Genomic DNA, 13358 nt, shown 5'->3' with positions numbered 1-13358 from the left:
AGTATCATCTGGGACTTACTTCTCATCCTGAACTCTTTCTTCTGAACAATGTTGATGCTGCCTCCATCATGAATAGATGAAATCCTCTGAACCACCGTCAACCGAGCATAATTTTATTTGAAACACCCTTCTGTGCTGCACAAAACCAAATTTTGATTGGTTCTGAAATGAGCGGGTACAAGTCAAGAATTGTTAATGGAGACAGAGCTTTCCCTTGCAAGAAGAAGCAGGGAAGGGAATCAAATTATGAGGAATCATCTGCTACAGTAGAAAACAGACCTCTCTAGAGGTTGTACATGAGGTCAACTATGAAGTTTATTAAAGGACTGTTGACAAAGTTATAACACATCTTGCATCGCGAGTGAGAAAAATGGTTCTGACTAATTGACAGGCACCTGCCAAATGCAGGAGGCAACAAAAAGCTGAAGAGCTATGAATGAAATAAGGGTGCTGAACTTGATATCTTTTTTTTTGCACAACTTCTCAGTTCATTAAGTCGCAGGGAAAGTGGCTGGGAGAGAAGCTTTACACTGGAGAGAGTCGCAAATAAAGGGAGAGTTTGGTACCCTCTTCCCACTTTTCCACTCAGAAATTCTACCTGCTTTATGGATATGAATAAGTACATATTTGTAAGTAAAAGTTCTGATAGGGAGACTCCCACTTGATGCAAAATACCATTAATCTGCTTCAGAAGGATTCACAATTCTCTCCCATCCTCCAATTTCTGGAATACTGATGGACAGTGTTCAAGAAATCAGGCAATATCCTGCAGTTAATGCAAGTGGAAAATTGAAAAGAACTTTCTGAAACTCTGAATGGACATAATCAACCAGAGAGAGTATCTGCACAAGCCCTGATTATACACTGTGTTCAGTTTTGAATGACGGCATAGAAGCCATTGAATTAAAGATGAATGAACAGAAGGTGGAGTAAGAGCACACCTTCAAGTCCTTTAAGTTTAGACAGAAGAATTTTGGGGTAGATTTCCTACCCTATTCCAATGCTTGTTCCTAAGTATTTCATCCCCTCTTTCTTTCATATGGCATATTCCTGTGCTTTGCATCCGTGAAAGGCCTATGTTCATGTAGCCCTTTGGTTCTCTGAAGATGTTTGTTTTCATTTGATGGTTGAGCTTTTTTGTTTCTTTCATGCAAGTCTAACTCAATCTGGAGCTAGACTAAAAAGCAGGCTATTCACTTTGGTGTGGTTAGACTGCAGATTCTGCTTAGAGCAAAATCATTCTGAATTGTCACTGTTTTCCTAACTGGGCCATTGATCCTTCTCTCCAGAAATGGATGGGAGCTGTAGGACCATGGAATCTAAGGAAAAACAGGGAAACATTTTGACTAAGGTCAAATAAACCCAACTGCCATGGTTTCCTCTCAAGAAAGTTGAGTACTGTGTAGAAGACAATAGGGAAAGGTAAATCCCAAGGAAGTCCGCTGTAGAGCCTTTTCTTAATCACTGGTGGAAAACTCCAGCCCTGTGATGGCCCCACAACTGTGGCTGTCCCACTAGTAATGTAAGGTCAGGCCAAATGGGTCAGGGAAGCTTTGGATGGCCAAGGTACATCCTGCCTCCATATATTAGAGTTACCTGGATGTGCTGTTTGACTTTGGAAAATCTAATGTTGACATAGGTCTTAAAACAAATAGGCCAACAACAGCCCCCCATTCTTTAACCACAACAGTGAGTTGTCCTTTTGCAAACAGCCTATGTATGCAATTTGGAGCACATTTGTCTTGCTCAGCAATAAAATGGGACCAGCTTCTAAGACCAGCCGCAAGGCTATTGCCAAGACTTTGCTCTCTGACTCAGACTGAAGACCGTAAGTGTGTTAAAAATCACATGATATTCACATGCTCAAACTGGGGTCTGAGTTTCTTAGTAGACCTGGACGCACCAGGTACATTTGAGCTCTATGTTGATGGTGCTATCAGAATGATCACACAGCAATGAAAATGATTCAGGATGCTCTAAATATTTGTAACTGGGCAATAAAATACTACGTGGTGTCAATTTTTTTTAAAAAAAGTTTGATGTTACAAAATCTATTTTCCTTTTTGCTATTTTTGTTTGACGTTTGGTACTAATTTACTTGAAATGTATGGGTCAGTCATTTTTGTTTATCTAAATGGAAGTCCAGATCTTCCAATAAATATCAACTACCTACTCCTTTTGGGATCTCATCTTATACCAAGCATCCTTCATTACAATTTTTTGTGTTCTGTGACTTTAAAAAAAATAATAAAAAAGACAGAACTGCTTTAAGTACAGTAATTGCAGACATCGGAACTTGGTTGCTCTTCCCCCCACTCTTGTATCAGAACGGTATTGTAAAAACACTATTGGATGGCTGAGAGGAAGAACAATGAAGCTACAGAGGAACTACTCTGGAGATAGATAATTACTGATAAATGGAAGCTGCTGAGGAGTACATTAAAGGTAGCTACACTTTGAAAGAAAGAAAACCAGGAAATGTATAGGCACAAAATGTTTGAGTGGGTAATGTGGAAAAACCTTTGATGTGCTGCAGAGGCTTCCCGCAATTGATAAAATTGTTTCTAGTAAGGGAGCCCATTCTAGGGCAATGTGTGACCAACAGTGGTATCTGCACAGGCAAGATGACAGTTGCAGGATCATGACTGACACCTTGCCTGTTTTGTTATGCCCGTGCATGTGCAAAGGGGGTGGGGTTTCAGTTGTGATGTGGTTGCCATCTTCCCTGTTTTGACCCCCCCCAGTTTGTTTATTTATTAAACTTGTCCCCGCCCATCTCCCCCCAATGGGGGACTCTGGGCGGCTCACAACATATTAAAACAATAAATAAATATACAATTAAAATTTATAACTGCACACGTTTACAAAATAAACGGAAAGAAAAAAAATCCAGGAGGCCGATAGTAGCAACACCAGGCCTCTAGGGGGCTAGCCAACCCCACATCTGATGACCTCCCTCCCTGCCCCAGGCCAGATGCAGAGCCAGGTCTTCAAGTCCCTCCGAAAGGCCGGGAGTGAGGGGGCCTGTCTCGCCTCCAGGGGCAAGATGTTCCAGAGGGTGGGGGCTACAGCAGAGAAGGCCCGCCTTCTGGACCCCGCTAGTCAGAGTTCTTTTGCCGAGGGGGTCCGGAGCATGCCCTGTCTCTGTGATTGGGTGGGACGGGTTGAAATGGGGGAGAGGCGGTCCCTCAGGTAACCTGGCCCCATGCCATGTAGGGCTTTAAAGGTGATAACCAACACCTTGAATTGGACCTGGAAGCAAGCCAGTACCCGGAAGCAAACCGGTACCCACGGAGCAATGGTGTTATATCGGTCCTTTGTTGGAGCCCAAAAATAGCTCGCACGGCTGCATTCTGGACCAGCTGAAGCTTCCGGATACTCTTCAAGGGTAGCCCCATGTAGAGCGCATTGCGGTAGTCTATCTGGGAGATAACAAGGGCATGAGTGACCATTCGAAGAGCCTCCTGATCCAGGAAAGGACTATAGTTACCTATATCAGCTCTCCAACTTTATTTACTTGAACATCCTTTCACATTGCAACCAAAATAATTTGGGAGTTGACTCCTGGCTTCTTGACATGTGCAATATATAGCTAATACAGCAGTTAGTTCAGGAGTGAGCAGTTTGCAGACTATGTGCTGGTCCCCAACTCCTTTCTGCCATCTCCAGAGCCCCCTACAATGCTGCGTATTGGCTGCAAAATCATCCATTAAAAAAATGCAAGTAAAATAGATGCCTTAACCTCCAGTAATCTTAATGTATCTATGTTGTAAAAGTTTCCACTTAACCCCCCTGAAGTAAAAGGGCTGAAAGCCTCACTGCCATGCCTCAGTGGAAGTCAGAAGCTGAGAAAGAAACAAATATGTGTAACTCAGGGTTTGTGATGGAATGGACTTATGAAGGCCAGGGTCAGGGAGATAAGCGTGTTCTTAGCCCCCAGCAGGAGCGTGGGAAGTTCAAGAAGATGAGGCTGGCACCTCCCTAAGGAATTCACAGTGTTGTGGCTGGCTGGCTTGGGAACTAGGGTTCAGTCTGGGGAGATTTTCTGAGTCTGGGGAGATTGATATCAAGTTCAGCCCAAAGAACTCTAAGAGACAATGCAAATACAGTTCTGTTGCGTTTATTAGCTACAACCTCCAGACAGAAAATCTCCCCAGACTGAACCCTAGTTCCCAACCCAGCCAGCCACAACACCATGAATTCCTTAGGGAGGTGCCAGCCTCATCTTCTTGAACTTCCCACGCTCCTGCTGGGGGCTAAGAACATGCTTATCTCCCTGACCCTGGCCTTCATAAGTCCATTCCATCACAGGGTTGAACTGTGGAGTCCTTGGGGTTCTCTGAGTTTGGTTGTTTTCTTGCAAACATTTTGTTACCTGGCCAGGCACTGAAGATGTTACCTAGCCAGGTAACAAAACATTTGCAAGAAAACAACCAAGCTCAGAGAACCCCAAGGACTCCACTGAAAAAGAAAGTTAAAAAAAAAAAAGAGCAGCACATGGATGAAAAATGTTGCATGCAAATGAGTTGACCCTAAAAAGCATGAATGGTAGATTCAATTGTGTTTTGAATGCTAGACAAACACTTTTAAAGTGCAGTCAAATTGTCTATCAATCTACTCAGAAGAAAAGTCTCCTTGGCTTTATTGTAGCTTGCTCCAGATGAAGAGGCAGGGGCAATAGTCCAACTCTGTGACAAAACATGTGCATGGCACATAGGCGATCCAGAATTCAGTTCCTGAATGCTCAGAAAAGGACTTAGCTAGGAGAGAAGTATCTGGTGTAAGGACTGAAGCTGACAAGGCAGGAAGCAATGATTCTCTGGCTAGACAGAATTGTTATATAAACATGGAATGAATGTTTCCCACTCTTAAGACTGAGAAAAAAATAGCTCAAAGTCCATTGATTCAAAAAGGTGGGAAGGAAAGGCCTGTGATTTAAACACAAGGGCTGACAAAAATATATGGCCTTGATTCTTGTGTTCTGCAGCAGACATTTCATCTGTGTATATGACTTCTTTCCCATCTGCAATAAAACAGCTTATCTAACCAGGTCAAATCTGTGAAGCTGTTAGCTAATTACTGAATGCAGGGTTGAGTTTCCAGAGAAACCGAATGTATTGCTATTACCTTTAATGTAAAGTGTGACAGCTGGTAGAGATCTTGAAAGGTAGTAGCCAGAGCTGTACAAACCAATGATCAGCTTCATAAACTGATGTGCTCATCAGGTTAATACTCTGATATTATGTTCATACAGAAGTCAAACCCATGAGCTTTATTCCCAACACACAGCCCATCACATGCAGATATCCCTCCAGCAGGTGTCAGTTGTTTGCTTTGTGTTGATCACTTCTTTTGGTTCTCGGTTATCTGAGGTGTTGATGTAATCTGCATACACGGAATATAGAACACCTAAGAAAAGAAAGCAGAGGTGGTTATTTTCAAAGAGTGATGACATTCAATCATAACACTTAATGTAATTGTATGTAACCACAATCTATCTATCAATCATCTATCATTATACCTATAAACAATCTTTTTGGGGGCTGAGGATCACACTTGGCCTTAAGTGGAAGTTGTACTCCAAAAACTGAGGAAAAGCCAGGCGAAAAAAGTGAGTGGCTAAGATTAAAATTAAATTTAGTTTTATATGTAATTAATTAAATACTTAATATGAGTATTCCCCTCAATTTATTTTTCCATCCCCTTGACGCATTAAAAGTATAATTCAATGAACTGAGAGGGTTCTGGGGGCTGCTCCTCAGGTTTACGAGGAGCTGCAGTTTTACACTTTAGCACAATTAATTGAACTGTTGTTCTCAGAAGTCTCAACAATGAAAACTAGGATATGGATTAAAAAGTACAGTAACATACTTACTCCCCTACATATAGAAAGAGGCTACAAGAAACTCAGGATTGGGGTGGGTTACTTAAAAACAATATTTTTAAAAGGCCACAATAACATCTGACCTTACCTATTGTCCTGGCACTTACAACAAAACCTTGTGGTGCCATTCTCATGTAGATAAGGCAGATGGATGTATTTTTGGCTTTCTCTGTGTTTCAGCTTTTAAAGACCATAACCCACTATAACAAAATAGCCTTCCAATCCTTTTGTTTTAAAAATATATTCATTAAGAAGTACATGAAGTAAAAGACAAATCTAAAGAAAAAGGAAGAAAAGAAAAAGGGTGCAAGAAAAGAAGAAAAAAACTAAAGTTATGAAAGATAATGACTTCCGACCTTCTCTTGAACAGATAATTACAGTCTTATCATCTTCCCTCCTCCTTAGATTTGATGCATATCCCTTCATCCCCTCACTTAGGCCACATCTTTTTTAATCCTCAAATCATCATATCATTCATTTTTTCTTCTTTCAGCAAAAAGTCCATATAAAGTTTCCGGACTTTCAGAAAAGTTTCTGTTGTTTTTTTCCTCTGACCTAACAGGTCAGTTTGCCATTTCAGCGAATTCTGACGTTTTCACAATCCATTCCTCCACTGTGGGAATTTCATTATTCTTCCATCGTTGAGCATACGATAATCTTGCTGCAGTTCCCTTGTACAAAATCAATCTGCCTTGAGTCTCTTCTACTTCATCCAGTCTTGTACATTAAAGAGAAGTAGTGAATATATAAGAATCCTGCTGAATCAGGTCAAGCTTCCACGTAGGCTAAAATCCTGTTCCTAACAGTGGACAGCCACAAAGTTAGGGGGAAGTAAGAAGGAGCACATCAAGGCAGCAGCTTCCATACCAAATTGTCCTTCTACCAACAGCTGCCTTCCAGAAATCTGCTATCTCCAGACAAAAAGGTCCTATTTCACATTCGGGGTTAGGGTGGGCAGGCTCTGGGTTCCCTCCAATTAAACAATGCTACCTAAGGGACCCAGGAGGTGTGTCTACTCTGTTGCGGCACCTACCTAAGGAATATCGTACCCTCTGAGCTTCGGATGGCCCCAACTTTGGCGGCCTTTCACAAGGTATTAAAAACCTGGCTCTTCTCCCGAGCATCGGGCCTGTGTCCTGGATAAGCCTCTTTTGTTGGGGCAACTATTGCCTGTTGAGCTTTGGTCTCTGGGTGTTTTAAAGAGTTTTGAATCATCATGATGTTTGTATTGATAGTTGCATGTTGATTAGTAGCCACATAAATCTTTCCTTTCCTTCCTTCCTCCCTCTTTGCCTTGTCTTTTACAGCCATCCCACTCCATGGCTGTAGGTATGTTTTATAACATGCTATGTTTGACTGATCTAGGCGCATATTTTTTGTCTGTCATGGACCTCCTGAAGATTCCCAGAAGCAGATAGCTCCTCCCTTTTTCATCAGCATTCTCGCTGCCCTGAGTTCTCTGGAACCGGGGCCTTTGCACGTACCTTGTGGCACAGCCTCTGCTTTCTGCTTTTGCTACCTAGTGGGCTGTGCTCCACAGCTGCTATGTGGGAGGTCCTGCCTTGCAATGCAGGTACAATTTGCTGGCTCTAGATCCCTTCTCATTTTCACATATGCAATAAATAATGCTAGCAATTGAGTTTTGGGTCATTTGTAGCGTCTTGAACATAATCCCACTGAATTCACTGGGACATGCTTTTGAGTGGTCACAATGACTGCAGTGTTAAGTTTGTTTTTTCTCTTTCTTCCCCGCCTCAGGAAAGGCTGAAATGGTATTCCATGTTGATGAGAAAAAGGTACTTGGGCAATTTGGGAACAACAACAAGATATAACAAGTACCAAATTACTTCTGTTACTTTGAAATAGAAAGCTAAATGCAGGTGACAAAAAGCTATTGATTTTTAAAAACAGCTTGAAATAAAAGGTCTTGAATGGCTCCATTCTGAAATCAAATGTTTTTAAAGCAGCCATTTGTAATCACCAGCTCCTTTAGTGTCCGTTCTCCATAATGGACAGAGAATATCAATCCTGCCCTCCCAATATTGTTCTGAAGTGACACCCAGTTGTGCTAAGTTTAAACGGTTCGCTCTTAGAAGAGTAATCAGTAAAAAGCATTAGATTTGCTTTTCGTTTCTTCACATTGGACATGTAAATTCAATCTAATGACTCCCTCCCGCTTTTTTTAATTCTTTCAACTGCAAGCATCATCTAAGGATGAAAGTGATGTCTTTGCAGGCAGCTTAATTGGCATCAGTGCATACAAATTAGCTGGTGTTCATGGCCCCTCTCTGAATAAATCACTTTCGTTCCTGGAAAGGATCCTGTTCTAATATGGAACTTCTGGAGGTGATTGGTGAGAAGGAAGCCGAAGGAAGGAGGAAGGGTGCCTCACATAGCTTTTGATTTCTTGATGTGAGCCATTCTTTTCCCTATCCAATTTTTTCTTTAATTTTAAGGAAAATATCCTTAATGATTATATTCATATTTATTCATTTGTCTGTTTAAAGTGTTTCCTTTCTAAAAGGGTAGTTTATGTTACAAGCATACCTGACACAGGAAATATCTAACGCTGATCACACAGCCACGTTCAATTTCTACTTTCTGAGGGCCACTCTGTTCTCCAGGAAGCTCCTTCTGACTCCCTGGAAGAGGGCAACTGAGCACCACCTACAGTTAAGGACTTCCCATCTAGGAGTTTATTGACTGGGGGGAGAGGGAGCCAACAATCATCCAGAGAGGAACAAACTGGAATTGGATCCTGCATATTCTGAATCTCCCTGCCTTTGCCTGTTTTACTGCTTGCTTTAACAGAATTAAGAGAGAAATCCATCCCTCCTAATTATACTACCCTACTTTTCAGACATCTGGGGAAAAAAATCCTGTCTTCCTGAACAAAACACACACACACAATATATATATTACAGCATTGGTCTTTTATTCCATGTTTCTTGTCTCTGGATGTAAATCTTTATGCTTCTGTGTCCAGTTGAGAAAATAAAATACCCAATCATCTCATGAAGACCAACTACATATTCGTTGTTTTCATACAACTCACCAAGCCATCGTGAAGTTTGTTTTATCTTGGCTTAATGTATAAACCCAGTCATTTAGCTTGTTCTATAACACTTTGTTTTAAAACTATAGCTTATCAGAAGGTATAAACCAAGCTGTTACACCGTATATGATTAAACCTAATCTAGGTTCAGTTCTGACATCCACCCCCAAATCTCTCTCTCTCTCTCTCTCTCACACACACACACACACACACATACACAAACTGAGAAAGAAAGAAACCCTCATCGGCATGAGCACAATACCATGAAAATACCCATACAAGTGAAGTCCACCCACGGTTCTTGTTAGAAATTAAAAGAAAGCAAAACTACTTTGAACCACTCCATGATTAAAATCCATTAAGGGCATCAGAGTTCAGAAATATTTGTTTCAGAAGCTGGATTCTACCACCTGCTTGTCAAAATTTTAACTTTGAAAATCTAAAAGAATTATAGACTCCAAGTTATCTTTATATAGCTTTTGTTATTGTTGCACTGCTTTCTTTTTTCTCGTTTCTCTTCTGTTTTTGTTACTTCTTTTTCTCTTTGTTTTGTTTTATTAAATAAATAAAGCAAAAAAAAAAAACCTAATGAACTCCGAATCCCCCCCCCCAGTTTTTTTAAATGGTTTTAGCAGAGATCTGAAACCCCAGATCAAACCAGAAACCATTCCTGCATAAAGCCCATCCTCAGTGAATATTATTCTGGAGCCACAGGTTTAATTTATTGGAAGTCCCATCAGGAAATGGAAGTCTGGGCTGCGATTTCCAAATATTTTGCTAACCCCAAATCACTGAACCTTGTCAGTATAAAGCTGGGGGAAAGAGGATGCACTCAAATGTCATAACTGCAAATCCATCTTATTTCTTTAAAGAAAGAAAGAAAATATAAAATCCTGGCTTTGAGCCGCAGAACACAAGACTAGGCATGCAATATTTGTGACTGTACATATATGGTGCTTTGTGCATTAGTTTAGAGATGGATCAAATAAATGTAAGAATACATCCATAGTGAAAAAGGCTAAAAAACAAAAACAACAGATTCAGACATCATTTAACTGAAATTATGTGATTCATTTTTATGACTGGAGTAATTGTCTCCACAGTACTAGGCATACTGTTAAACATGGTTTCAGACCATGCTCCAAAGCCCAGGCCTGCTGACTGACTGATCACATTTCTTTTTCATCTCTCTTCTAAGGAATTCAAGACTGTGCGCATGAGGATTAGTCTTACTTCACTCTGCCACAACTCAGTGAAGTAGAGGCAGGTGAAATATTCTGATTTTTTCCCAGTTTTTGTGAAGAGGATTTAGGTTCCAGGGTCTCATTAGGCATTGTAATATCTTCGTCTGCTCTGAGAACTCTCTCTTTGGTACTGGTCCCAAAATCATACCTCTGTTTCCTCTCCCTTTGGGAGTATATGTGACTGGCCAAAAATAAGAGGGAGGAATTAAAAGCCAGATCTCCCATGGAAATCCAACCTGTTGGAACAGAACAAGACACCTGTGCCCTCTAGACCAGTGCTTCTCAACCTTGGCAGCTTTCAGATGTGTGGACTTCAATTCCCCATGTTGCTGGGGAATCCTGGGAGTTGAAGTCCATACATCTTAACGTTCCCAAGGTTGAGAAACACTGGTCTAGACGTTTGCACAGCAAAGGACAGCTTGAATCCAGTTGAATGACTTCCTCTGCTTTTCTGCTACTATGTTTAAGTAGCCTAAGTAGCTAAAGTAAAGGTTCAACTCACCTAAGGGGACAAAGGGAGCCTCCTGGATTTTTCTAGAGCATTTAGATGTGTGACTGTCATCACTGGATGTCCAATCATCCAGTGATGCCTCATTAGAAGATAATGCTCACGTCTGAAGGTAAAAAAGAGAAGAACACTGGCTGCCTTGAAACATGGAATCATAGAGTAGGAAAGCTCCATCCGGGCTCCTGGGTCCATCCCTCTGCTCAGTGCAGGGATACCATGAAAATCAAGCTCAGGGAAGCAGAAAAAAATCTTAATAAAAGTGCAGATTCAGCATCTGGAGAAGAGACACATAGTCAAATATTCTGGAGTTCTTTTTTATTACATATATTTCCAGACATTTTACTTTTTTTTCCTTCTTCAGTTTTATGTCATATTTATGTGGTTAACTGAGATTGTGTAGCTAGTCAATATTTGTAATATTAAACAATTAATTTAACATGTATTTTGGATTGGTTGACTATTGTGTCATTATCAGTGTTATATACCTATTTAATGAAGTACAAACAATTAACATCATTTTTGCATTTATTACCTCAACAATCTTCTTAATTACTTCCTATATTCAAACTGGCTCTAAAATTTTTTGAACAAAAACTGGTTACCTGCAGCCATACATAGTAGGGTGATTTTTAAAACAAAAATGAAAAACAGATACAGGACTTCCTACCTCACTTTCCCCATCCTAAAAAAAGGAGTCACTCAAATCAGTCTTGAAAATATAATACTGTAACAAGTAAATGAAGCACATTTCTAATTAGCTAAAGTCAGAAGCAAAGATGAAATCCCCAAAGGTTAAAATCAATTAGTAATAAGGTAAATTTAGCAACAAGAGAATCCAAAGTTTGCTGGAAGAGAATCAGCTCAAACTACTGATTGTCAGGAAACTGGCAAACCATAAAATGGCTTAATCTCATGAGCAACAGTTTCACACCATCCCCAAGGAAGCTTTTCTTCCAAGAAGCTAATTGTGGCACCCTGGGCTCCCCATTTCCCCATGACAATGATCCTGAGAAGCTGAATTATAGTCCCCGGTTCATCATCCTGTGAGCTTCATCCCCTGGGATTTCTATCTAGCCTGCTTCATCCTTGGTGATTTTAATTATTGCATTACACAAACAAATGAGGCGCAATAACAATACTTCCCATCAATTTCACTGACACCTTGATGTTAAACCTGAGACATACAGCATTAATCTTGAGTCTGGTTCGAAACATTAATGTGTGAAAATAAAAACAGAACCTCCGCATTATTACCTCTGCTCAATCACTCGAGGTGAACTTGAATTACAGGCTGAGATGGCTGCCACAGACAAATATAATTACACTTTGAAGACTACGGATGATTGAAAAAAGCATTCTGATACGTGGCTTCCCTCGGCTTTGGTGTGTTTTGTTAATTTCCCAATTGTTCTTGCAGGCAGACTGATTCTTGTTTAGGAAGTAGAGTATGCTTCATCGAGTCATTTCTGCCTGTATTATATAACTTGGGGAGCTATTAGTAGCTTTATGATTGAAAAGATATTGGGTCTAAAGGAGCTGCTTATAACTGAAGCCAAATACAGATTTTTAAAGTTATATTCTACCTTTTTCCCATTCTCCATATTAGCAAGTCTATCATTTACCATCAGGGGTTGATTAAACAGGAACTGGACTTTGAGTTGCCCTCTGTCTTCCTACAAAAGAAACCCCCAGAATTCCCCTCGCTGGCTGGGGAATTCTGGGAGTTGAAGTCCACACATCTGAAAGCTGCCAAGGTTGAGAAACACTGTTTTATAGCAATCTGACCAGCACTATCCTCCTTGACGAAACTACTACAGTAAAATAGCATCTTCTCACATCTCCTACAGATGCTAAGTTCTTATTCTCACAAACAAATTGATGAAGCTGATGTTTGGGCTTTTTTTCTACACACAGTTAGCAAGAAAGCATGTCCCTCACAACTTGCTTTTGAATTAAAAAAGAAAAGAAAAAAGGATGGATTCGGCCTGTCAGATGTAGAAATCAAGAACTGCGAGGACCAGATTGTATAAATAGATCCTTTTTCCCTGACCAGGCTTGGTCTGGGGAAACTATTTTCCTCTTAGTTTTTTCTATTCTGCAATGCTTCCACCAGTTTGCTGAGCACTGTTTTCTTATTTTCTTTTCTCAGAATTTCAAAATAGAAATTTCTGACTCCCTTGAAGCTGGATGAAATAGGGTGCTGGAAAAGCAACAGAGCTGTGTCTGTAGCCGAGATCATTTTGGCCTATCAGGTATTATAAATGAGAGAGACTTGCTGGTTACATGCAGCTAGTGGGAATTCAAATGTAATAAATGTTATTTTCTCTCCCTAGCTGGATTCAGAACATAATAAGCAAAAATATGAGTTGCTCTTTGTAGCTTAATATGTTACATGAAGCCAGACAGCATGGTTTATGAAGCACAGCTGGTTGCCTGAAACTAGCTAAGAGTGATTTTGTCAGTAAAATACAGTAAAGAAACCCTTTGCTTAAGAACAGAACAGAACAGGAATGTTGTCCCTACCTGAGGTACCACCTCTCCCCCACGATTTCAACCCGTCCCACCCGATCTCACAGAGAGGGCACGCTCCGGACCCTCTCGGCAAAAGAACTCCGACTAGCGGGGTCCAGAAGGCGGCCTTCTCTGCTGTAGCCCCCGCCCTCTGGA

At 40.7% G+C, this 13358-nt stretch overlaps 2 protein-coding genes across 5 annotated transcripts in view; one reads left to right on the top strand and one right to left on the bottom strand.

Moving 5' to 3' along the window:
- SLC11A2 (solute carrier family 11 member 2) overlaps nucleotides 1-2286 on the top strand; it is a 63374-nt gene extending 61088 nt beyond the window's left edge. For all 4 annotated transcript variants that reach the window (XM_015888212.3, XM_025167083.2, XM_088138075.1 and 1 more), the window contains one exon: nucleotides 3-2286. In XM_015888212.3, coding sequence (XP_015743698.1) covers nucleotides 3-80 — 78 coding nt within the window. In that variant the 3' untranslated portion in view covers nucleotides 81-2286. The remainder of the gene's footprint in view (nucleotides 1-2) is intronic.
- A 2279-nt stretch (nucleotides 2287-4565) lies between these two features.
- Nucleotides 4566-11303, bottom strand: HIGD1C (HIG1 hypoxia inducible domain family member 1C). The gene is given in 5 exon segments (XM_088138487.1): nucleotides 4566-5409; nucleotides 5973-6039; nucleotides 6041-6108; nucleotides 10686-10790; nucleotides 11294-11303. Coding segments are annotated over 5 exon segments (366 nt in total). The 3' UTR covers nucleotides 4566-5293.
- Between the last annotated feature and the right edge of the window lie 2055 nt (nucleotides 11304-13358).

This window comes from Python bivittatus, unplaced genomic scaffold (genome assembly GCF_059951505.1).
Source record: "Python bivittatus isolate LINGU-HERP-01145 unplaced genomic scaffold, Pbiv_v1 ctg000220_np1212, whole genome shotgun sequence".
Taxonomy (NCBI): Eukaryota; Metazoa; Chordata; class Lepidosauria; order Squamata; family Pythonidae; genus Python; species Python bivittatus.
Note: the sequence above shows the minus strand (reverse complement) of the source record. Positions and strands in the feature narration are given on the sequence as shown.